This window comes from Selaginella moellendorffii, unplaced genomic scaffold, assembly GCF_000143415.4.
Source record: "Selaginella moellendorffii unplaced genomic scaffold, v1.0 SELMOscaffold_1, whole genome shotgun sequence".
Classification (NCBI taxonomy): domain Eukaryota; kingdom Viridiplantae; phylum Streptophyta; class Lycopodiopsida; order Selaginellales; family Selaginellaceae; genus Selaginella; species Selaginella moellendorffii.
Genome location: NW_003314262.1, coordinates 1,343,545 through 1,365,860, shown reverse-complemented (window position 1 = coordinate 1,365,860; position 22,316 = coordinate 1,343,545). Strand labels below are relative to the sequence as shown.

The 22,316-nt window shown below is 47.2% G+C and overlaps 4 protein-coding genes across 6 annotated transcripts; 2 read left to right on the top strand and 2 right to left on the bottom strand.

Moving 5' to 3' along the window:
- The first annotated feature begins 29 nt into the window (after window positions 1–29).
- LOC9656922 lies at window positions 30–2,112 on the top strand. Of its 2 annotated transcripts, none has more exons than XM_002961852.2 (3): window positions 30–153; window positions 214–348; window positions 552–2,112. In XM_002961852.2, exon 3 carries the CDS (start codon window positions 556–558, stop codon window positions 2,032–2,034), a length of 1,479 nt encoding a protein of 492 aa, XP_002961898.2. In that variant the 5' UTR covers window positions 30–153; window positions 214–348; window positions 552–555; the 3' UTR covers window positions 2,035–2,112. The 2 variants fall into 2 exon arrangements, with proteins under 2 accessions (XP_002961898.2, XP_024537715.1); XM_024681947.1 differs by having other exon boundaries at window positions 211–348.
- Window positions 2,113–13,896: 11,784 nt separating this feature from the next.
- On the top strand, window positions 13,897–14,610 carry LOC9656921 (putative germin-like protein 3-2). The gene has a single exon (XM_002961851.2). The coding sequence runs from the start codon at window positions 13,969–13,971 to the stop codon at window positions 14,608–14,610; it is 642 nt and encodes a 213-aa protein (XP_002961897.1). The 5' UTR covers window positions 13,897–13,968.
- A 2,594-nt stretch (window positions 14,611–17,204) lies between these two features.
- LOC112347563 lies at window positions 17,205–19,124 on the bottom strand. Its single transcript, XM_024678662.1, has 8 exons — window positions 19,041–19,124; window positions 18,768–18,862; window positions 18,557–18,695; window positions 18,394–18,504; window positions 18,264–18,326; window positions 18,155–18,207; window positions 17,730–17,902; window positions 17,205–17,317 (listed from the first exon to the last, which is right to left on the bottom strand). Exons 1-8 carry the CDS (start codon window positions 19,122–19,124, stop codon window positions 17,205–17,207), a joined length of 831 nt encoding a protein of 276 aa, XP_024534430.1.
- A 471-nt stretch (window positions 19,125–19,595) lies between these two features.
- LOC9629695 (GTPase HflX) lies at window positions 19,596–22,284 on the bottom strand. Of its 2 annotated transcripts, XR_002993163.1 has the most exons (15): window positions 21,947–22,284; window positions 21,748–21,887; window positions 21,569–21,685; window positions 21,399–21,513; window positions 21,200–21,337; window positions 21,054–21,149; window positions 20,891–21,004; window positions 20,772–20,840; window positions 20,656–20,726; window positions 20,511–20,604; window positions 20,333–20,458; window positions 20,197–20,286; window positions 19,991–20,147; window positions 19,856–19,930; window positions 19,596–19,807 (listed from the first exon to the last, which is right to left on the bottom strand). XR_002993163.1 is itself a non-coding variant. In XM_024681932.1 (13 exons), exons 1-13 carry the CDS (start codon window positions 22,217–22,219, stop codon window positions 20,052–20,054), a joined length of 1,539 nt encoding a protein of 512 aa, XP_024537700.1. In that variant the 5' UTR covers window positions 22,220–22,284; the 3' UTR covers window positions 19,986–20,051. The 2 variants fall into 2 exon arrangements, 1 of the variants encoding a protein (XP_024537700.1); XM_024681932.1 differs by lacking the exons at window positions 19,596–19,807; window positions 19,856–19,930 and having other exon boundaries at window positions 19,986–20,147.
- Window positions 22,285–22,316: the final 32 nt, after the last annotated feature.

The window sequence follows — 22,316 nt, the reverse complement described above, 5'->3', positions numbered from 1 at the left end:
AAATTTTCAATGGGGGAAGAAGAGGAAGCTGGATCTGGCGCATTAGGTCAGGGCTTGGATCCGACGATGGATCCCAATCCCACGGCGCCACGCAAGAATTTCGGCGATTTCCAGTCGCGATCGTCGGCGCCATCGGCGATGATTCCTCTCGGGGTTGAGACCGCGCATCGGGCGCATTGTCATTCGTCTAATCTTTCTTTTTCGTCGCAGCAGCAGGGACGGCGGCATCGATCGTCATCTCTTGTCGTCATTATCGTGGAAGGATTCCTGTGATCCCATCGAATTCCGCGGTGGATCGTCCACGCAGGCGATTCGCCCCGTCCCCGTCGTCCATCCACGCTCGTGCAGGTACTTCGGGCTTTTTTTTCTCTAGCAAGGGTTAAGATTTAAAGGGAGGGTTAATCTAAACCGAGGGTTAGGATTTAAAGGCTCCTTTAAACGAAGAACCCTTTTCCTTTTAAAAGTTTTTAACACCTTTTTAGCGACCTTTTCCTCAGGCCTAATATGTAAACAGGGTTTCTAACACTCTTGTTCTCATTCTTTTATCACAGTCGTATGGCATTTGGGATGGCGGGACCAGTGCGATGCTTGCCACCAGTAGTGGAAGCTACAAGTATCCCTCACGCACCACCTGTGATCTCCAAGGAGGTATCCGAGATCGTCAACAACATGTTGTCCGTGGCCATCCCGGCTGCGGCCGCCGCGTCTGCCCAAGATCAAAGGTTTGCTTCCCAATTCCGCTGCGGCCCAGAGTTCACCACCATGAAAGCCCAGGCACTGGAGGCTTGCAGGAAGATCTTAGCGGAGAACGACCAAGGTGGCTACACGATCCCGGCCAAAGGACTCTATCCTTACCAGTGGAACTGGGACTCGGCTCTCGTGTCACTGGGCCTGGCCGAGATGGAGGAGGAGCGGGCATGGGAGGAATTGGACCGGCTCATGTCCGCGCAGTGGGAAGACGGCATGGTTCCTCACATCGTCTTCCACAAGCCGAGCTCGACTTACTTCCCGGGTCCGGAGATTTGGGGATCGCCCGACAAGCCCAGGAACACCACAGGCATCACACAGCCTCCAGTAGCGGCCATCTCGGTCCGGAGGCTCTTGGAGGAGGCCAAAGACAAGGCTCTAGCTCTAGCGATGGCGAGGAAGCTCTTTCCAAAGCTTCTAGCGTGGCACCGCTGGTTCTACAGGGCCAGGGATCCGGAAGGAACAGGACTGGTTGCGACGATCCATCCTTGGGAGACGGGGATGGACAACAGCCCCGCTTGGGACGAGGCGCTCGCTCGAGTTCCAATCGACGACATACCTCCCTACGTGAGAAGAGATTTGGGGCACGTAGACGCGAAGATGAGACCACAGAAGGCCGAGTATGATCGCTACCTCACGCTGCTCTATCGATTCCGCGCGCTCGACTATGACGAGGCCAAGCTCTACTACGAGACGCCATTCAGGGTGACGGACCTTTGCACGAACTGCATCCTCCACAAGGCGAACGAGGACCTCTTGTGGCTGGCGGGCGCAACCGGGGCGTGTACGGATGAGTCGGAGATCCGCGGCTGGACGGCCCGGGCCAACGTGGCGTTTGATACGCTGTTTGACGTGGAGGCCGGGCTGTACAGGTGTAAGGATCAGCTGACGGGGCAGTTCTTGCCGGCTGCTACGTCGGCGGGGTTTTTGCCGCTGTTTGCTGGCGTGGCGTCCGGGGAGAAGGCCAGCGCGGTGGCCCGGACTTTGGGCCGGTGGCTGGACGACGTGGCGTACGGTATCCCCAGTTGTGACCCGCGGGATCCCCAGTTTGAGGCACTTCGCTACTGGAGAGGACCGGTTTGGCTCATTGTCAACTGGATGGTGTCGGAGGGGCTCAAAAGGTATGGGTACGGGGAGCTGGCGCAGCGCGTGGAGAGGGATAGCTACGAGCTGGTTAAGAATGGGGGGATATTCGAGTACTATTGTCCTTTGACAGGCATGGGCGCGGGTGGCGGTTGCTTTTCATGGACAGCTGCAATGTGCCTCGCATGGTTGTTTAAGACATAAGAGATTTGTGAAGATGGCAATTATATCAACGTTATCACCATATCATTGTCTTTTAATTTAAACATCTGTTAAAGATTTGTTAAGGTCTATCAAATAAAACTAGACAATTCTAAGAACTTAGAACTCAACTTCTTGCCACTAAGAACTTTGTGGCAATTCTAGCTAGCAAACATCAAGTTTATATCAAATTAGGTTGTCCATCACTTTGTAACATCTTCAAGCAATCTTGATGGATCAATCTCTGGCTTTGCGCTTCTTCGATGAAGAAGGAGAAGCGATCCACCGGTTTAATTTCTGGATCTCGTTCTGGGCATCATGATACTCCTTCAATCTCGCCTCGAAAGACTCGTGGGTCTTTGTTATGAAAACGAAGGCTTTCTGGTCACTCGCGGACGCTTACAAGTGACCACCTTTCTTCAAGCTGTTGATCTCGTCTGCAAGCTTTCGAGCTCCATGGATGTTCTTGAACTTGCCAGTGTAGTGCTCTGGACCTTCCAGAAATCTCTGGAGGAGGAGCCCGGTACCTTGTGAGCTCCGGGGATCTCATCCTTGACAAGCTCCCCACCCGCGACTTTGCGAGATCCAGTATCATCTCCGGCCACATCGTCCAGTTCTCTTCCTTCTTGAGAGCTTCTCTCAAAATCAATGCATGCTCGGACTTCAAGAGTGACTCCTTCAACTTTTCCAGCAGCTGCTCGTTGCCAAGCCAAATGAGGACGTTCATCACCTTTCCAAAGCTTCCGGCCCCGAGTGCCCTGGACGTTATCATCTCGCAAAGCTTCGTGAAGGATACTAAGGTTCCCGGGTTTTGCTTCAAAGCCAGAAATCCTTCATGACACTTGAAGAGATTAGAGGGTGTCGGCATTCTTCTTGTTTCGACTTTGATAAAAGAATTTAGAAGTTTCGGTTCGCCGACCAGCAACAAGGCTTGTAACTCTTCATCGATGTCAAAGTCGTTTGAAGCCATGATAATTTCGCAAAGCCTGGTACAGGACGCTCTCGGAATTCCATCCTTCAAACGGGCCATCCGTCCTTCAGCATGGCACTTACGGAGCAAATCCCACAGGGACCTTGCCTCGCAGTTCGCGAAGATCTCTGTAAGTCCCTTGACTGTCAAAAGCAGCATCCATCCATCCTGCTCTTTCTGCAAGAAACGTTTCGAGTAGCGTCTCCTTCGGCTTTTCGTTTGTCACCTGCTGCAGCAAAGCGGCCACAAACGAATCCAGAAGCTTCGGATTGGCGAGAAAGAACGCAAGAACTCTCATCACTTTGACGAGAAGTGATGGAGCAACTTCTTCCAGATTGTTCCTTTGAGTGACCATCGAAAACAGCTTTTGCTTGGCCTAAGCTTGTCGTGCTGTAGGACTAGAGAACACAACGCCTTGGTTGTAGCACCAACCGTTAGAGTCTCCAAGAACTCCGGAAACCAAGAACCCGATACACCATCTTACAGGAGAATCTTTTGGGCGACTTGAACCGCAGCTTCCAAAGGAATCCAATTTCTCGAGCTCCAAGGCAAGATGGACGAAGTTCTCAGCCTCGTCTTTGAAACGCTCCTCTCTAAGAAGCTTGTCCACTATGACAGTGGCATAAGCATTCCATCCGTGTGACTCCACTGCTAGAGCAAGCAGTTTCGCCACCTCGAGGCTTCCAATCCCGGACAGTAAGAGTTTATCCTTTGGAACCACTGCCCAAGAACTGTGATCTCGATGTAGGATTCTTGCGGGTAGGAGTAGATTCCCAGGAAGGGGCCAGGGAGCGGCAGCGCGGATTTGAAGAACTGCGCGCTCCCGGTGGATGAAATCTCCGCGATGGGAATCCCCGGATTGGATCGAAGAATTTGCATCAGCTCGGTCCCTGGCCCGACCTCCCACCTTGTCTCCGCGTGAAATCCCTGCTTCTGATTATGGGGACGATGATCCACCCCATGATCGACCTGGGAGAGGGCAAATGCCGCCCATCCATTCTCGAGCGCCTCGGACATGAGCGCCGGGTAGTCTTTCCAGTTGAATCCAGCGATCTTGATCGAATTCCAGCTCCGATTCCACGATCTGCCGTTGGCGCCGCTGCTGCTGTTACCCTGACCGTGCCTCGCAAATCCTGGTGACGAGGAGTAGGAGCAAGTACGCGACGACGAGCGCGATGCCGGCAATCAGCTCCAGCCCCCAGTTTACCACCGCGAATTATCGATCATCTGGCCAGGAGAGGAAAATCGTGTCGAATCTCTCGTGTTCTTGCTTGCTGCTGTTCTTCCTGGCTATGGCGGTGGCGATGGAGGCGATGGATTCTTCCATCCACCGAGAAAAGAGGAAGGGAGTCGTTTTTGCCCCTAAGGCCAACGTATGCCATAACGTTTGCTCCCGTCACGAGCCTTGATCGCCTCAGTACCTGCTGGAGAAACGCTACTTCTTTCTTTTCCTCCAGTATATCCAAGGCCGCACACGAAACCATGTATACGTCACTGCTGCTCGGCCAAACGACCACCACTGCATGATTTTCGTAGCCACTGTTTTCACGATCACCGAGGATCCAATCCAGACGCAAACTTCTGAAGTCCACCCCGATCAAGCTACTTTTGTGATCATCCTGTTCCAAGTTTCCATGACCGTCATCTTGGAGATGCAAGCTGCTAAAGTCGACGTCGAGGCTGGTGCTGTATCTCGAGAACGACTCAACCTTGCCGTTTTTCAGCTGGCAGAGAAGAAGTTCGCCATCTTCTTTGGAGCGTTGTCTGTCTCGAAGCCATGCCTGAGAGTCACCAAGCAAGCTTCCCAGAAACCGGGAATTCCTATCAAAGTTCTTGGCCACCAAGTTGAAAGCCATGCACACCGTGGTGCCTTGCGTTGGTGCACAGGAGAAGAACGTTATTCAACTAGAAACCAGGCACTAAGATCGCCTGACTGGAGCTCCCGAGAAATCAAACTCCCGCGAGAGCCCCACCGCTGTGTCCCAGATCACCGTCGCAGAAATACCATATTAGCCCTTTCCATGCTCGAGCGCCGCGGACGAGAAGAAGTTTGGAACCTCGGGTCTGGAGAGATTCATCCACTCCATTGAAGCCGTCCAGGATGTAGGCATGAGGGAAGTTCGAAGGCTCGGAACCACTTAGAACTAAGAAAACAAAATCACCTTTTGCTCTAGCTCTTGGAGCGACGCCGAGAACTCTGATACTGGCCTTGAGTCCTGTGGGTGGCATGTTGCCGCTGGAAACTGTGCGTCTCCAGATGGTGGTGATGAACATGCTCGTCGGGGCTGCTACTTTCAGCAACCTTGTGGCCGCGTACTTGAGCTGGCAGTATTTTTTCACCAAGACCATGAAAGTCGAGACCAAGGTGTTCCTGCATGAGTGAAGTTAATGTTAGTTTCATGGAGAAAATCGCAGAAAACTCACAAAGACTTGCGAAACTTGGTGAGGATTTTGAGCTCTCTGGAATAAAGAAACCATCCTTCACAGGTAGAAATCCATGAAAGCTGTTCCACCAAACTGTCTGATTATGGATGATAAGCACTCATGAAAGTGTGGTGTATTCCCAACTAAGACGTCAAAACGTAAAATGCCTCATTATCCGAAAGAATCTGCTCTGGACAAGAATGCTGGAACACCACTCAATTGAAGAGGAAGTATCCAACAGTAGTTGCAAAGACGCGAGCAAGAGCACCAACTTCCACCTAGCAAGTCAAGTAGTCAAAAGCAATATTAACATATTCATTGTTAACAGTCAATTGTGAAAAAGGTCCCAAAAAATCAAAATCACCAACTAAAACAAACGGGAAATTGCAATTGACTCCAACTGTCCTTTTGTAGCACAAAGGAGAGTATTATGAATTTGGCACCAAACACAACTACACACATATCGGATAACATTACATTGCATCTCCAGCCAATAGAAATACCTGTATAGCTTCTTAGTCACACAACAATGTCTTATATACCGGCCTAGAATAAAAGAATCATGGTAAGCATGGAAAAACCATGGAATAAATATTGAAGGCACCACCAGCTATAAATGATTATCAAGATCCGTCCCCACAAAATAAAAAAAGTCATCTTCAAAGTGATATTGAGAATGTAAATGCCAAATTAGCAAGTCATTAGCAAAGGATGCAAGATTCTCAAATCTATTACGAAGCCTTTGAATCCATAACTCAATCTTTTGAGCCTCACGAACCTCGTCAAGAGAAGGTAAATCTTGTTTTGCATCTTGTCAACACTAAACGTCAAGTACAGCAACTGTCAATGGTACAAAATCCTCATCTAGAAAATCTATAGATGTTGAAACAACAAGCTCGTCAAAAATAGGAGAAGAGAGTAAAAATGGAACAGAAGTTTGAGAAAAGGCATCAACATCAGCTATAAAACTCCCCGGGTGATGAACAACATCAAAATCATATTGTAATCGACTAAATTTTCCATTTTACTTTAGTCACTTAACCACACCTCCGACCACTTGGAGGAGTCTCAATCACAACCTCCATAAGTCCATTTCAAGACTTGGGACTTGCTAGCCCCGAGAATGGTATCCATGCCACTCAACATTTGCACTCGGTCCAAGTGTTCCACGTGTCCGATCCCAAGACCGACACTCAAAAGTACCACCGACATGGCAGCCTGTTACGCTAAGGCCATGCCCAATCACCTTTGCCACACTGGTAGTCCAATACCACTTGTATCACAGTCTTGGCTCTCCAAGACTAGGCAAACCATCCATGAGTGGTCATCTCAGATCCACTCCTTAGCATCCTTAGGATGCCCACCGACAAGAGGAATAGCCTTCCCCAATATCCCTCTGTCAGTCCCCACTAAGTCCCTTTTTGCCCCTGGCCGTGTTTGCCAACACTGCCACTGGATCGAGGCCCACAGGCCCGACCACTAAGTCCCACGGTCCTCTGGGACTTCCTCACCACATGACTGTGTCCTTGGTCACTACCCCAGAGGACTGCTCCTCTTCCTTTCCACAATCTGGGCCTTTGGGACAACATTTCGGAACACCGTGGCCTTACGCGAGCCACCTGGGTACTCTCCCCGCCTTCCGCCCTTGGGTGCTCTAGCCATGGGCTTAGAGCGAGGTTCCGTTGAGCCACGCCTGGTATCCAAGTAGGTAGTGCCACCCACACTTGGACTGGGAGCATCGGCCAGTCGATCTCCCGGGGGAACTAGAGCCGACTCTTGAACACTTCACCAAGCTACCCCGCTTGTCAATCCGTGTTCACTCTAGTCTTAGACTTCCCAGTGGTCAGCTCATCGCCCAACACTGGGTCTGGCCTTCCTGGGCCAAACTGGCCTTTCCTAGCCAAACTGGCTCCACTGGGCTCCAACCCCCACACTCTCCCTACTATACTTTTGGAACCCCCCGCAGCCCCCCCCCCCCCTGGGGGACGATCGCTTTGGGCTTTCACCCAATTGCCTGTATTAGTATTCAGACTCGGACTCGGACTCGGACTCGGTCTCGGTCCCGGATTCGGACTCGGACTCGGTCTCGGTCTCGGTCTCGGTCTCGGTCTCGGTCCCGGTCTCGGGCTCCATCTCGGGTCCATCTTGGACTCCATCTCGGGTCCATCTCGGACTCCATCTCGAGTACATCTCGGACTCCATCTTGGACTCCATATCGGACTCCATATCGGACTCCACTTCGGGTCCATCTCGGACTCCACTTCGGACTCCACTTCGGACTCCATATGGGACTCCATATGGGACTCCACTTCGGGTCCATCTCGGACTCCACTTCGGACTCCATATCGGACTCCACTTCGGGTCCATCTCGGACTCCATCTCGGACTCCACTTCGGACTCCATATCGGACTCCACTTTGGGTCCATCTCGGACTCCATCTCGGACTCCACTTTGGACTCCATATCGGACTCCATATCGGACTCCACTTCGGGTCCATCTCGGACCCCAACTCGGGTCCGCCTCGGACTCCATCTCGAACACTTTCACGTGTCATGTGTTGGTCCTTTTTGGGTCCCTTTTTGGAGCCTTGCTTATTGGCTGCCTCGTGCTTGCTCCTCGAGCACTTTGTTGGGAGTTCCACTCCCGCTCTCGACCTTCCAAGTCGGAGCTTTTAGTCCAAACGTGTTATGCTCGTTTGGCTTTCGCTTCGGCCACTACCACGTGGCACCCTTTCTGGCTCCACTTTGGGGCCTAGGGATTTTGTGTCTCATACATATATCTAAAACTTAAAAGCCTACCAAGCAATATAACCAACTAGGCTCTTCCGTTTCAATAATAAAGTAATAGTAGCATAATCATCTTTTAGTAATGACCAACAACCATGTAGATATACATGAAATTTCTCAAACTACCAAATTGCTACTAAATACTTCTTTTTTATCCTGAAATAGTTCACCTCCGTTTGTTGTAATATACAACTTATATATATAATGGGATAACACTAACCAAGCACACTTGGGCTCTTTTGCATCAACACACCTCCAAAACTAATATAAAAAACCATCCATATGCAAAACAAAAATGTTAAATATAGTCAAGATATGCCAAAACTGAAGGAGTCATCCATAGCTCTTTGAGATCCATAAACGCCCTCTCACAATCCGAAAACCAAATGAAAGATGACGTTGATGACTTCAACAATGCTCGCAAAGGTGCAGTGCAATCAGAAAGATGGTCCACAAAACAACCAAGATACTACATCTTGCCTAGGAAGTGTTGCACATCATTCACGCACTTTAGAGTATGAAACTTTAGAATAACTACAAGTTTGTCTTGATCAATTTGCAAACCCTCACAAAAAATACACAAGAAAAATATAATACCCAAGATAAGTTGTGTCTTTGGACCCAAATATGCACTTCAACCGCTTCAACTTGAACCAACTTTGTATAGTCAATCCAACACTTTACAAACATCATGGACATGTTCCTCTTATGTCCCCTCCGAGTGGATCAAGACATCATTAATAAAGTCAATAATCACTTCTAGTATATCGCAAAGAACCTCGTCCATCATCTATTGAAAAGTTGTTGGAGCATTATTTAAACCAAATGGCATCACCAAAAACTCGTACAAACCAAATAATGTACAAAAAGCAATATTAAAAATATCTTCTTCGGCCATCAGTACTTATTAGTACCCAAAAGTAAGATTGAGCTTGGTGAACCAAGGACTTCTCCCTAGACGATCCAAAAGATCAGTAGTGTGAGGAAGAGGGTACTGTGAGACACAAAATCCCTAGGCCCCAAAGTGGAGCCGAAAGGGCATCACGTGGTAGTGGCCGAAGCAAAAACCAAACAAACGTAACACATTTGGACTAAAATCTTTGACTTGAAAAAGTCGAGAGTGGGGGTGGAACTCCCAACAAAGTGCTCGAGGAACAAGCACAAAGTGAAAGATAAGTGAGTCTCTAGAAAAGGGACACAAGAGGACCAACATATGACACGTGGAAGTGTCCGAGATGGACCCAAGATTGAGTCTGAGATGGAGTCCAAGATGGATCCGAGATGGAGTTCGAGATGGAGTCCGAGATGGACCCAAGATGGAGTCCAAGATGGAGTCTGAGATGGACTTGAGATGGAGTCTGAGATGGACCCGAGATGGAGTCCGAGATGGACCCGAGATAGAGTCTGAGATGGAGTCCGAGATGGACCCGAGATGGAGTCTGAGATGGAGTCTGAGATGGAGTCTGAGATGGAGTCCGAGATGGATCCAAGATGGAGTCCGAGATGGAGTCCGAGATGGACCCGAGATGGAGTTCGAGATAGACCCGAGATGGAGTCTGAAGTCAAGACCAAGACCGAGACTGAGACCGAGATCAGGACCAAGACTGAAACTGAGGCCGAGGCCGAGGCAAAGACCCGAGATGGAGTTCGAGATGGAGTCTGAGATGGACCCGAGATGGAGTCCGAGATGGAGTCTGAGATGGACCCGAGATGGAGTCTGAGATGGACCCGAGATGGAGTCCGAGATGGACCCGAGATGGAGTCTGAGATGGAGTCCGAGATGGACCCGAGATGGAGTCTGAGATGGAGTCTGAGATGGAGTCCGAGATGGATCCAAGATGGAGTCCGAGATGGAGTCCGAGATGGACCCAAGATGGAGTTCGAGATAGACCCAAGATGGAGTCTGAAGTCAAGACCAAGACCGAGACCGAGACCGAGATCAGGACCAAGACTGAAACCGAGACCGAGGCCGAGGCAAAGACCGAGCCCGAGCCCGAGTCCAAGTCCAAGTCCGAGTCCACGTCCGAGTCCGAGTCTGAGTCCAAGTCCAAGTTCGAGTCTGAGAGGGTGAAAGCCCAAAACGTTCGTCTCCCAGACCCTGGGGGGTTTGGTGAGCTGCAAAAGTATAGTGAGGGGGAGGACTGTAGTGGAGCCAATTTGGCCAGGAAAGGCTAGTTTGGCCCAGGAAGGCTAATTTGGCCCAAGAAGGCTAGTTTGGCCCAGGAAGGCTGTACTCAGTGTTGGGTGATGAGTTGCCCACTGGGAAGTCCAAGATTAGAGTGAACACGGATCGACAAGCGGGCTAGCTTAGTGAAGTATTCAAGAGCCGGCTCTAGTTCCCTCGAGAGATCAACTGGCCGATGCTCTCAGTCCAAGTGTGGGTGGCACTACTTACTTGGATTACCTAGCGTGGCTCAACGGAACCTCGCTCTAAGCCCATGGCTAGAGCATCTAAAGGCGAAAGGCAAAGAGAGTACCCATAAGGCTTGCGTAAGGCCACGGTGTTCCAAAATGTTATCCCAAAGTCCCAAATGGTGAAAGGGAAGAAGAGCAGTCCTTTAGCGTAGTGACCAAGGATATGATCGCATGGTGAGGAAGTCCCAAAGGATTGTGGGACTTAGAGGTCGAGCTTGCGGGCCTTGATCTAGTGGCAGTGTTGGCAAACACGGCCATGGATAAAAAGGGACTTGGTGGGGACTGGAAAAGAGTTGTCGATGAGGGGTATTCCCTTTGTTTGCGGGCATCTAAGGATGCTAAAGAATAGATCTGGGATGATCACTCACGGACGGATGGTCCAGTTTTTGAGAGATAGGACTATGATGCAGGTGGCGTTAAACCACCGGTGTGGCCAAGGTGAATGGGCATCGCCTTAGCCTAATGGGCCGATATATTGGTGGTACCTTGAGGTGTCAGTTATGGGATTGGACATGTGGTGCACTTGGACCAAGTGCAAAGGTTGAGTGGCATGAATGCCATTCTCAGGGCTAGCAAACCCCAAGTCCTAATTGGGACTTATGGAGGTTGTGAATGAGACTCTTCCAAATGGTTGGAGGTGCAGTTAAGTGACTAAAGTAAAATGGAAAAATTAGTCGCTTACAGGTACATGTCTAGGATCGTCACTTCGTTTAATGGACGATAGTCAATGTAAAAATAAATACTCTTATTAGGCTTCATTACAAGATGAGGTTCACATGCCCAAGGACTCCGCGACTTTCGAATAACACCCTTTTCCAACATCTCCTTAACATTTGTTTGTAGAATTTTGATCTCTTTGGGTGATTGGACGAGCATCCTCAATTGGAATCGGATTGCATGTGGCAAATCTTGGCTCCAGACGATAAGTCAAATTTAAAGAGATCAACATACTCCATAAGCCAGTCAACCATTGCAACACAAAGACCATTGGAGGGATCGGAAGATGAAAGAGCAAAACAAGACAGAAACATAAAAAGAAGTAATGGGAAGAAAAAAGTAATGGAAGCAAAGGTAGAAATAAAGGGACGAAGAGGTACAGAAATGAAAAGAATGAATGAAATATAAAGAAGTATGAGACAAGAGGAAAAAACCTCAAAGTCACACTTCGCATGATTGTGTTGTAATTAATCCATGCCAAAAATGAGGTCAAAAGTTTGACTCAGCACCACCCACAATGACTGCAATGCAAGCTTAGGATTGCCCACACGCACAACAAAGTTTACTTCATCCCGTGCACATGCATGTGTATGGCTATTGCTATAAAGAATGAAAATTAACTCTACTGCATAACACAAATATAAAAGGTAATGTGTGGTAACAGGTTGAGCAATAAAAGTTAAACTCAAGGAACAACAACATCAACCTCCATTGAAACAGGACCATCTCCCACAAAAAGTGGAGCTAAAGGATGTGCAACTAGAAGTGGAAGAAGTGACGTCTCATAACGTTGTGCCAAACAAAGGGCATTATCAAAGGTGGTTGAAAAAAGTTTATGCACAAATCCTACAAGATGTTGATAAAGTACTGGCCACAACATTTTTAACTTGATCCACTCTGATATATTTAACTCCGAACAAAGCAAAAGACTTCGGAAACAAATGCCAAATTGTATCACCGACTCAGATGGATTTTGATGAAAATGATGCAATTGTTGAAAGGCATTATCACAATTGTCAGCATGTTCGAATGCACATTTGAAAACATCCAAATGAATCTTTCAATCCTCACAAGTGGTTATACTCAAACCATTGTACCACTACAATGGTGTCCCTTGGAGATATGTGAAAACTCATGAAAATATTAAGCATCATCCCAAGAATGATATATGGCAATCATTGTGAAGTGATCAAATCAATAGTACACACCATCCTTAGGATTTCACAAAAGAACTTTGGCTAAACATAAAGATTGACACCAAGAGCAGGAGGAGTTATACCATGTGTCATGATTGCCACCATCAACTGAATTGGTTGTTCAATTGCAATTACATAGTATTGAGCAATTGCACCAACTACTACTCTAAAGTCAAGGGAGCAAGAGACTATTGCTCTACAATGAAGATGGAATGAAAAATAAAGAGCAAAAGAAGATAAATGAAAAAAGTTAAAAAGAAAGGGAGATTTAAACAATACAAAAGCTAAATCTAAACCAAAATCCTGAAAGGAAAGAACAAAAGAAAGGAAATGGGAAAAATTAGATTTAAATTATGCAAAAGTTAGATTTAAATAAAATCCCAAATCTAAGCACTTTTGAGGGACAATAAAAAATGCCCCTCATCTCCATTAATATGAGTGTATGGAATATAGAAAGGGAATACAAAAAATGTATATATCAATTAACCCAAAAACCCTAGCTTATATACAGGAGTGAGTGGTTTAGATTGAAATCAATCCGACAGCTATCAAAATCTCACTATGCTAATATTAATATACAATATTGTAGCCGTACACTTAGACCTCACAACTCTATTTAAATTAAATAATTTTTGTTTTTAATAAATATATCACTCATATTGTCCTATGTTACAACCTCTCTTATATTTTTTGTATAATGTTTATCATATATCACTATAAATAAGTTTTAAGTTTTTATGTGTGGGTAAATTTAGTAATGGTAATAAATCTTGTTTAAAAGTGCAAAACCAAAACTCTAAGTTATAAAAAAATCTTTTTTAAATGATCCAAACCATTTTAGAAATAAGATAGTATATGGCTTTATAAAAAATATTAATTATAATATTTACTTACTATTTCATTATTTTACACTTTAATTTCATTAATATTTTGTATAAAATGAATTATTTATCTAAAGATATAGCAAAGTAGTGGAAAGAGGAAAAGTTAATAGTCTTTGAATACAAAATAAATTATTTTTACATTTTAAGCATATATCATTTCTTATTTTCTAAAGATAATTCATAACAGTGACAAAGTTTTTTAAGCACATTGTTTATACTAATTTAATTAAGAAAATTCAATTAGAAAGTTTAATGTACACTTCTTCTAATGCAAAAATAAAAATAATAAGAATAATAATAATGACGCAAGTAAGATTTTGTCAATTGACGTAATAAGTAGTGGCGCACAGGAAACCTTCAATGGACACAGTCCCAACACAGAGTGATGGATCCATCGCAACTCCTGTGTTTCATGGAACCTTCTCCAAGCCTTTCCATCCTTTAAATACTTTCACAACCATCGGAAAGAAAGAGGTCACTCTTCTAATTCTTAGCATTGCTCTCTCGTTTGTTTCCTCAAGTTCCAGGGATCACTCAAGAACACGATGATGATCACACTCCTCCAACTTCTCGTCATCGCGGCACCAATCTTCCAGGTGATCACAGCCTCCGACGCCGATCCCCTCCAGGACTTTTGCGTGGCTGACCTCGCAAAGGACCTCACTCTCAATGGCTACCCTTGCAAGCGAGCAACCAACACCACCACCGAGGATTTCATCTTCTCGGGCCTTCGAAACTCCGCAAACACCAGCGGCCCATCGAGAGCCGACGCGGTGTTTGGCTTCGTCGACACTTATCCGGGGCTCAACTCTCTCGGCCTCTCCATAGCCAGGCTCGACTTTGCTCCCGGCGGTCTCATCCCTCCACACACGCACCCGCGAGGCTCAGAGATCATCTACGTCGCGGAAGGGAGCTTGTACGCCGGATTCGTCACCACCCAGAACCAGCTCTTTGCTAAGGTCATCTCCAAAGGCGATGTGATGATCTTCCCGCGGGGTTTGATCCACTGGCAGCTCAACGTTGGTAACACCACCGCCATGGCCATCGTGACGCTGGATTCGCAGTCACCGGGCTTCCAGGCTATCGCAAGCTCCATGTTTGGATCGGACATCCTGGACGAGGTGCTCGTCAAGACCTTCTTTATTGATGAGAATGCGGTTCGGCAGCTCAAGGCTACGTTCACTTGAATGTAAAAATAACTTTGTGAAAATAAATAATCTGGTTTATTGCAAGTTTAGCTGGATTTTTAATCCCTTGCTTTGGGCTCGTGGTTTAAGCAATGAAGGAATCAATCTCTAGCTTTGCGCTCCTTGATCTCCTTCTGAGCATCATGATACTTCCTGGAAAGAGTCTTGGGTCTTTCTTATGAAGACAAAGGCTTTCTGGCCACTTCCACCATCAGTCGCAGACGCTTCCAAGCAACCAGCTTCCTTCAAGCTGTTGATCTCGCGTGCAAGTTTTCGAGCTCCATGGATTCTCTTAAACTTTCCAGTGTACTTCAGCTCTTCCTGTGAACTTTCCAGAAACGTCCTTACTTCAGGATGATCGGATAGTTTACACTTTCGCGCAGACCGTCTCCAGGTGAACTCTGGGCATCTAATATGAGACAAATTCTCCACCCGTGACTTTGCGAGATCCAGCATCATCTCCGGCAGCATCATCCAGTTATCTTCCTTCTCGAGAGCTTCTCTCAAGATCAAGCCAAGAGTGACCCCTTCAACTTTTCCAAAAGCTGCTCGTTGCCAAGCCAAACGAGGACACTCATCCAAATCTTTCAGCCTCGAGTGGCCTGGACGTTATCATCTCGCAAAGCTTTGTGAAGGATGCCAAGATTCCCGGGTTTTGCTTCAAAGCGGGGAATCCTTCATGGCACTTGAAGAGCAACGAGTAAAGAGTGTCGGTCACACTCTTTACTCGTTCGTACGAACAGCTGAACGACTCGGTTGTGCGAATGCTGCCTTCCAGCGTATCCATGCAACCCTCTACCGAGAAGAGCAGTGTCCATTTGTTTCCATCCACTCGAAGGAGAGCTTCCACAAGATCACTGCCCGCATTGCCTTTGATAAGAGAGTTGAGAAGCTTCAGTTCGTCCACCAGCAGAAAGGCTTCAAACTCTTCCGAATTGTGGATGGAAACGTCCATGACCATCTCGCAAAGCCTGGTAAAGAACAAACGGACCCTCCGTCTTTCAGGATCTTATGATCGGCACTTACGGAGCAAATCCCCCAGGGACCTTGCCTCCAGTTCACGCAGATCTCTATAAGTCCCCTGACTGTCAAGAGGAACATCCATCCATCCTGATCGTCCTGCAAGAATGTATCGAGTAGCGTCGTTTTGCTTATCACCTGCTGCAGCAAAGCGGCCACGAACGAATTCAGCAGCTCCGGATTGGCGAGCAATGCAAAAACTCTCACCACTTCAACGAGAAGTGGCGGAGCAACTTCTTCCAGATTGTTCCTTTGCGTGACCATCGAAAACAATCTTTGCTTTGCCTGGAGTTCAAGCTTGTCGTGCTGTAGGACTAGAGAACACAGCGCCTTGGTTGTAGCACCAGTCTTTAGATTCTCCAAGAACTCCGGAAGAAAGTGATCGCCAAGAACCTGAGACACCATATTCCAGCACCCGTGGAGTCTTCGAGCTTCTCCCGGACCGAGAACTTATAAAGTGGCACAGCAAGAAAATCTTCCGAGCGACATGAAACGCAGCTGCCAAGCAATCCAAGTTCTTGAGCTCCAAGGCAAGATGGACAAAATTCTCCACCTCGTCTTCGAAACGCTCCTCGCTAAGGAGCTTGTCAACGATGACAGTGGCATAAGCATTCCATCCATGTGACTTCAATGCTAAAGCAAGCACTTTCGCCGCCTCCAGGCTTCCAACCCCGGAAAGTAAGAGTTTCTTGCTCGGAACCGCTGCGTCATAGTTCCTTGCTAGAACTTCCAGAGCTTTAAGGACTTCGTCTTTACCTCCAATGCCTACGCAAACTTTTAGCAGCCTGTGAATGTGATCACGAGCACTAATGCTCCAGTCATGAGCCTTGATCACCTCCGGTAGAGCCTCAAGTACCTGCTGGAGAAACGCTACTTCTTTCTTTTCCTCCAGTATATCCAAGGCCGCACACGAAACCATGTATACGTCACTGCTGCTCGGCCAAACGACCACCACTGCATGATTTTCGTAGCCACTGTTTTCACGATCGCCGAGGATCCAATCCAGACGCAAACTTCTAAAGTCCACCCTGATCAAGCTACTTTTGTGATGATTGTCATCTTGGAGATGCAAGCTGCTAAAGTCGACGTCGAGGCTGGTGCTGTATCTCGAGAACGACTCAACCTTGCCGTTTTTAAGCTGGTCGCTGATGAGCGCTGGAGCTGCCTGGATTCTTGCGATGGCTTCAAAGCAACTCCAAAGTCATGCTATCTCTCCCCTTGAGTTTCATCAAATCTAGATCGGTTTTCGAGTATTGGTGCTGCAATGGAATCACCATCTTCTTTGGAGCATCGTCTTTCTCGAAGCCATGCATGAGAGCCGATCGCGTCGCCAAGCAAGCTTCCAAAAAACCGGGAACTCTTGTCAAGTTCTTGGCCAGCAAGTTGAAAGCCATGCACGCCGTGGTGCCTTGAGTGACTTTGACCAAGTGGTGCTCGCAGTCGGCGAAGAAAACCGCGTAGTAAAACGCTCCTGGCGATGGCCTCTCGTGTCCAAGGATGGTCTAGGTCTTGTCCTTGTGTCTTACCACAAAAATTCCGCGCTCGCTACTGGACGAGAGTGGGAACTTCCATGATCATGGTGGCAAAAACTCCACGCTCGACTCTGTCATGAAACTGGAAGTTGCCATCGCCCTCAAAGCCAGACCTTCCAAGTTTCGTGCATCCATCGCAAGGCCCAGGCATCCCACTGCCATGGAAGCAATTTCCACGGCTGTTCTCTTACTTCGAAGGAGGCTTTGGAGGCATCTATGGTTTTGCTGGAGGTAACCGCTGGAGCTGGGAAATACCTTGGTTGGGGGACTTCTTCGGTGCCATGGAGCCAGATCTTTGATGGCAGATCGGGTTGGACCAGCGGGCCACTGGCGGCGAAAAGATGTGACTCTTGGGGCCGACCATTCAATTCCAGCGCCGCCAGCAGTTCATCACTTCAAGAAGAAAGAATATCTTTCAGCAAAGGACCAAAACAAAAGCTTACTTTGCAGCGGCCATGAGAGAAAAAAAATCCCTCCTGTGAGTGAAGAACCCTTAAGAGTGAAAAGAATCATTGCATGGAAGGAAAAAGAGAAGGAAGATCACTCAGATAAATTTTTTTAAAGCACCTCTTTGAAGCGCCACTCGCCGCTGCTCACGAGCCTGCGCAGTACTCCCGGAACTCTTCCTTGAGGAAATCCAACAAGTCAATTCGCTATCGAGCAGCGTCTTCGTCGTCACAAGCGATAGCCGAGACCCTGAGAACTTCTTGCTTGGTGCATAAGGTGCAAAGGTAGCATTGCTAACAACATATACCAAGATTATATTACTTGCTTATTGCCATGGCCACGCTTTCCCTTGCCAGACAATCCATGGCCACTACTCCCGTAGCTATTGCCGATAAATTTCCTTGCTACAAGAGAAATAGTATCAGAAGAAGGAAGAAAAAAGGAAAAGCTTACATGCTTTCCGATCAGCCTGGTAAATGAACCGTCCAGGGCATTCCTGAAAGAGAAAAAACCTTCAGAAAATTAAAGCTGTCCAAATTTCTTACTTGTGCAATCCTTGCGGCACTAGCAGAATAACTTGCTCCTTCAAAAGATCCACCTATAAGGCAAACCACAAGCAATCCATAACTGTAATTTAAGCTATAAACTAGATACCTTGTCCACGATGATCGTGTCCTGGTCCTTGACATCTAGGCCCTTATAGTTGACAACAAATTCCTGTTTCAAGCAACTAGAGATTACCATCTTTGCAATGTTGAGCTATCTACAAGGCCAATCTACACACCTCGTTCTTGCTTGCAAGGATGACACTAAACGCACCTCCACCAGCGACCAAAGCCTCATCTCCCTTGATCGCCACCAATGTAGTTGTCAAGAAAGGCCACCACAGGTGATACTGGAAAGCATCATGAATTATTCTCGGCATCATGTTCGTCTATGTCGCGAACCTTTTCAGAGAAAATTTCTATGGGTCTCTTGCCATTCACCGAGGACTCGTCATCTTCCCATCTGCTTGGGAAAGGACCATCCGGATCGTCTTTCATGTCCAGAGCCTTCTGCATGAAGATGGAAATCTCACTGTTCATCCTGCAAGGACCAGAGGGACGAGCCACGAAATGAAATAAGAAATAACCCGGCGACTTGCATTTGAAAGGCCACCTCGACAGCTTCCTTGGAAAACCCATAGCGCTGAAAGGATTCCTCCAAGAGCTTTCCAAGTCTGTAGCAATTCTCCTCCATGAAAGGAATTGTTTCTGCGAAAAGCCAGAGATTAAACTTGGATCTCTAGTGTTAGCTCACCTCTGTGCACAGTCCACTGTGCCTCGTGCATGCGAACGATGGTTATCGTTTCTCCTTCGCCTAATTCACAGCCCTTGATCTTGTGCTGAAAGCCAAAAAGTCAGGTAGGTCGCGTTCATAGATTTATCTCACAATGAACGCGACGTCCTCCAAGTGATCCCTCTCCGCTCTGGCATACTGAATTCCTCCTTCCGCCTTCTCTTCAACGTTGATCATCCTTCAACCCCTAATCGAATAGTCACAGGATAATCCTATATAAATAAAATTAGTTTATTTGTTTTAGCAAATCCGATTCAGTTAGGGTTCGCCTACAAACTGGAGGGCGTCCGTAGATGATTGACGGGGCTGTCAAATTATCAAGTCATGAAGGCGAAGGACCTCGTGCAAGCACAAAGGGATTCACAAGCATAAGTCAAGATCCTGGCCTTCGGATCTGTGAAGTCCAGAGTGAGAAAACACGAGGCTAGTTGGATAAAAGTGGAGTCTCTCACTTACTTTCAGAGTTTGAATTCCTCGCAGTACGAGCCATGAATCGAATGGTGAGGCCAGCGAGCTACAATTCCTGAGGCACTAGTCACTGATCGCACGAGTGCTCCAGCCATGACCTCCAAGGAACTTGGTCGCAGAGTTGTCCACTCTCAGAACTTTGACACTAATCAAGTGACAACCTGCTTTAGCGGCTTGAGCTGGACGGGAGTACCAAAAATATTGTCCACGACAAGAACGCATCCATATTTCTTGTACAACTTTGAAATCGCTGGAATGTCTGCAACGTTACTAAGCTGGAAAGTCTACCTGATTCACCGCCCTCCAGCGCTGCAATTGCGTCCCCTACTTCCTTGGTGTTTGGAGAACCGTACCTCCTGTAGAGGTGAGCAGCTCCAGCGTAGTCGGAAAATCTGTTGACAAAGTTATTCGCAAAAGCCAGGCACAGCGCTTGGCACTACCTTTGGCAAGCGGCTTTCCTGAATGGCAGCAAAGAGTAGAGACTTCGAAATCCATCACTTATTTTGCCAAGAGCTCTGCCAAAGAAGGAATCAAGGGTAAGCTCTTGCTGCATGTAATGCCAAATTGAAGTTCACCTGGATTTAAAATGTAAAGTTTGAAGCATCTGTACATATTAGACACTGGCTTCACTTGAAACTACATAAAAGGGACCTGATCACGGTACTCGAGCAGCTGTTTGGACAGGGCAAGAGGAACATGAGCTCTCACTAGTGTTCCTGAATCTGTATACTCCTGCAAAACCACAAAGTTTTGATTAATTCCCAACGAAACAGAAGACTACCTCGTGTTCCACAACACCACGCCTGTGGATCATGTCCACGAGATCCCCCTTGCTATACGGGACAATGGCTTCCACTCGCACAAGTAAATCCTGCAAAAACATTTTTGAGTTCTCTGAATGAATGAACTTTGTAAACCTTGAGTTTTGTTTCCACAGCGTCAAAAAATTCTTGAATGCCTTCTCCGGTTAAGGCTGATACGCAGATTGCACCTTGTTGTTTGGCTTCCGCTCTCAAGGCATCTGGATCCTCAGCTTTGTCAATCTTACACAAAAGTGAGCGCGATCAGTAACTTCGCAGACATGTACAGCATTACCTTATTCCACACTGAAAGTCGGGGAATGTGTTGAACGTCTAGCTCAGCAAGAACTTCGTCAACAGCTTTTGTTTGTTCAGGCGCCATTGGATGACTGTAACAAACACTAATCAAAACACAAAGCAAACAAAAGATGAAGGCTAACCTTCTATCTACAACATGTAGGATCAAAGACGAATCGCTGATCTCTTCTAACGTTGCACGAAATGCGGCAACCTACAAAAAAAGTTAAGAATGCAAGCTCATACGTCATGAACTTACAAGTTGTGTCGGAAGCTTTTGGATAAAACCCACAGTATCTGTAAACAAACATTCCTTTCCATTCGGAAGCTGCAAAGGATACAAAATCAACAAAAGAACAATGCTTACATGAGGCTCACCTGTACACGTCTCGTAATAGGATCTAGTGTGGCAAACAGTTTATCTTCTGCTAGAACACCAGCATTACTAAGCTTGTTCAAAAGTGTGCTCTTGCCAGCATTTGTATAGCCAACCTGTGGAATCTCTAATGAGCTTACAAGAAAAGAGCCAAGAGATATGTACCAGAGAAATAACAGGGATAGGAACCGATGCTCTCCGGTTTCTATACTGTTGCCTGTGGTCACGTACCGACTCGAGATTCTTCCTCAGCTCGGCAATCTTAAAAAGCCACAAACTTCAGTTTCAGTGTGCGAAATCACCGAGCTTACCTTTGTTCTAAGGATACGTTTATCAACTTCAATCTGCTTCTCTCCCATACCCTTCACCATACCTCCTGCTTGTCTTTCAAGGTGAGTCCAAAGTTTTGTCAATCGCGGCAGCTGGTACTCAAGCTGAGCCAGCTCTACCTTGAAGAATGAAAAAAGATAAAAAAAACAGTTACAGCACAAAATCCGGTGAAACCACAACCTGCAAAGCCGCTTCACGCGTCGCTGCTCTCTGGCTAAAGATGTCGAGAATCAGAGCTGTGCGGTCACAAACTCGAACGTCATCACCAAATGCCTTTTCTAAGTTTCTTAGCTGCCTGGAATGGAGAAGACGATGTTATAGAGAGATCCTGAAGTTCTTGCCATTCTTACCCCGGCGATATTTCGTCATCCAAGATCACCGTCTCAACGTCTAGAGCCTGGACAGCGGTCTTCACCTCCGCAACTTTCCCAGACGCCATGTAAGTTCTCGGATTTGGATAACCTAGCCTTAAGAACCCGGATAAAAGTAAAAGCCTCGTAAAAGCGAAGCTTGAAAACTTGACACGTACTTTTGATATGTGGATCCAACCACGGCCAGTCCGGCTGTGTCGGCAAGCTGCTCGAGCTCCTTGAGTGACTCATCGATGCTAAACAATGCGCGATGCCTTTTCATCTCGACTCCCACGAGAAACGCTTTCTCTTGATAAATCTACATGCGGGGAGTCCCAATCATCGACCAGAAAGAAGAAATCAATCGTAATTTCTTACCTCTCGATTGTTGCGAATCACAAAGCGATCGCTGGAATCCTCACTATCAGTCACAGACGACGACACCGTAATGCTCCGACCTGGCGAAGAGCTCGCGGGAGCTTCCTCCTCTCCCGGCGGCATTGGCAGCTCCACAAGCGGAAATTCGCCCCCATTTCTCTGCTCCTCCTCATCAATCTGGATCACGGCCCTTGCCTTGAGCGAAAAACATCCGCATCGCTTCCTGGCGATTCCAGTGCGACCAGCGGCCAGAAAATTCGCCTTCTTCCCCATCCCGGAGCCGGCATTCTGCCATCGCTCATCCACACCTGGAACACAATACGCTATCGCCAAGCCCGCCATTACAAAAAAATCCAAGAACCCTAAACCC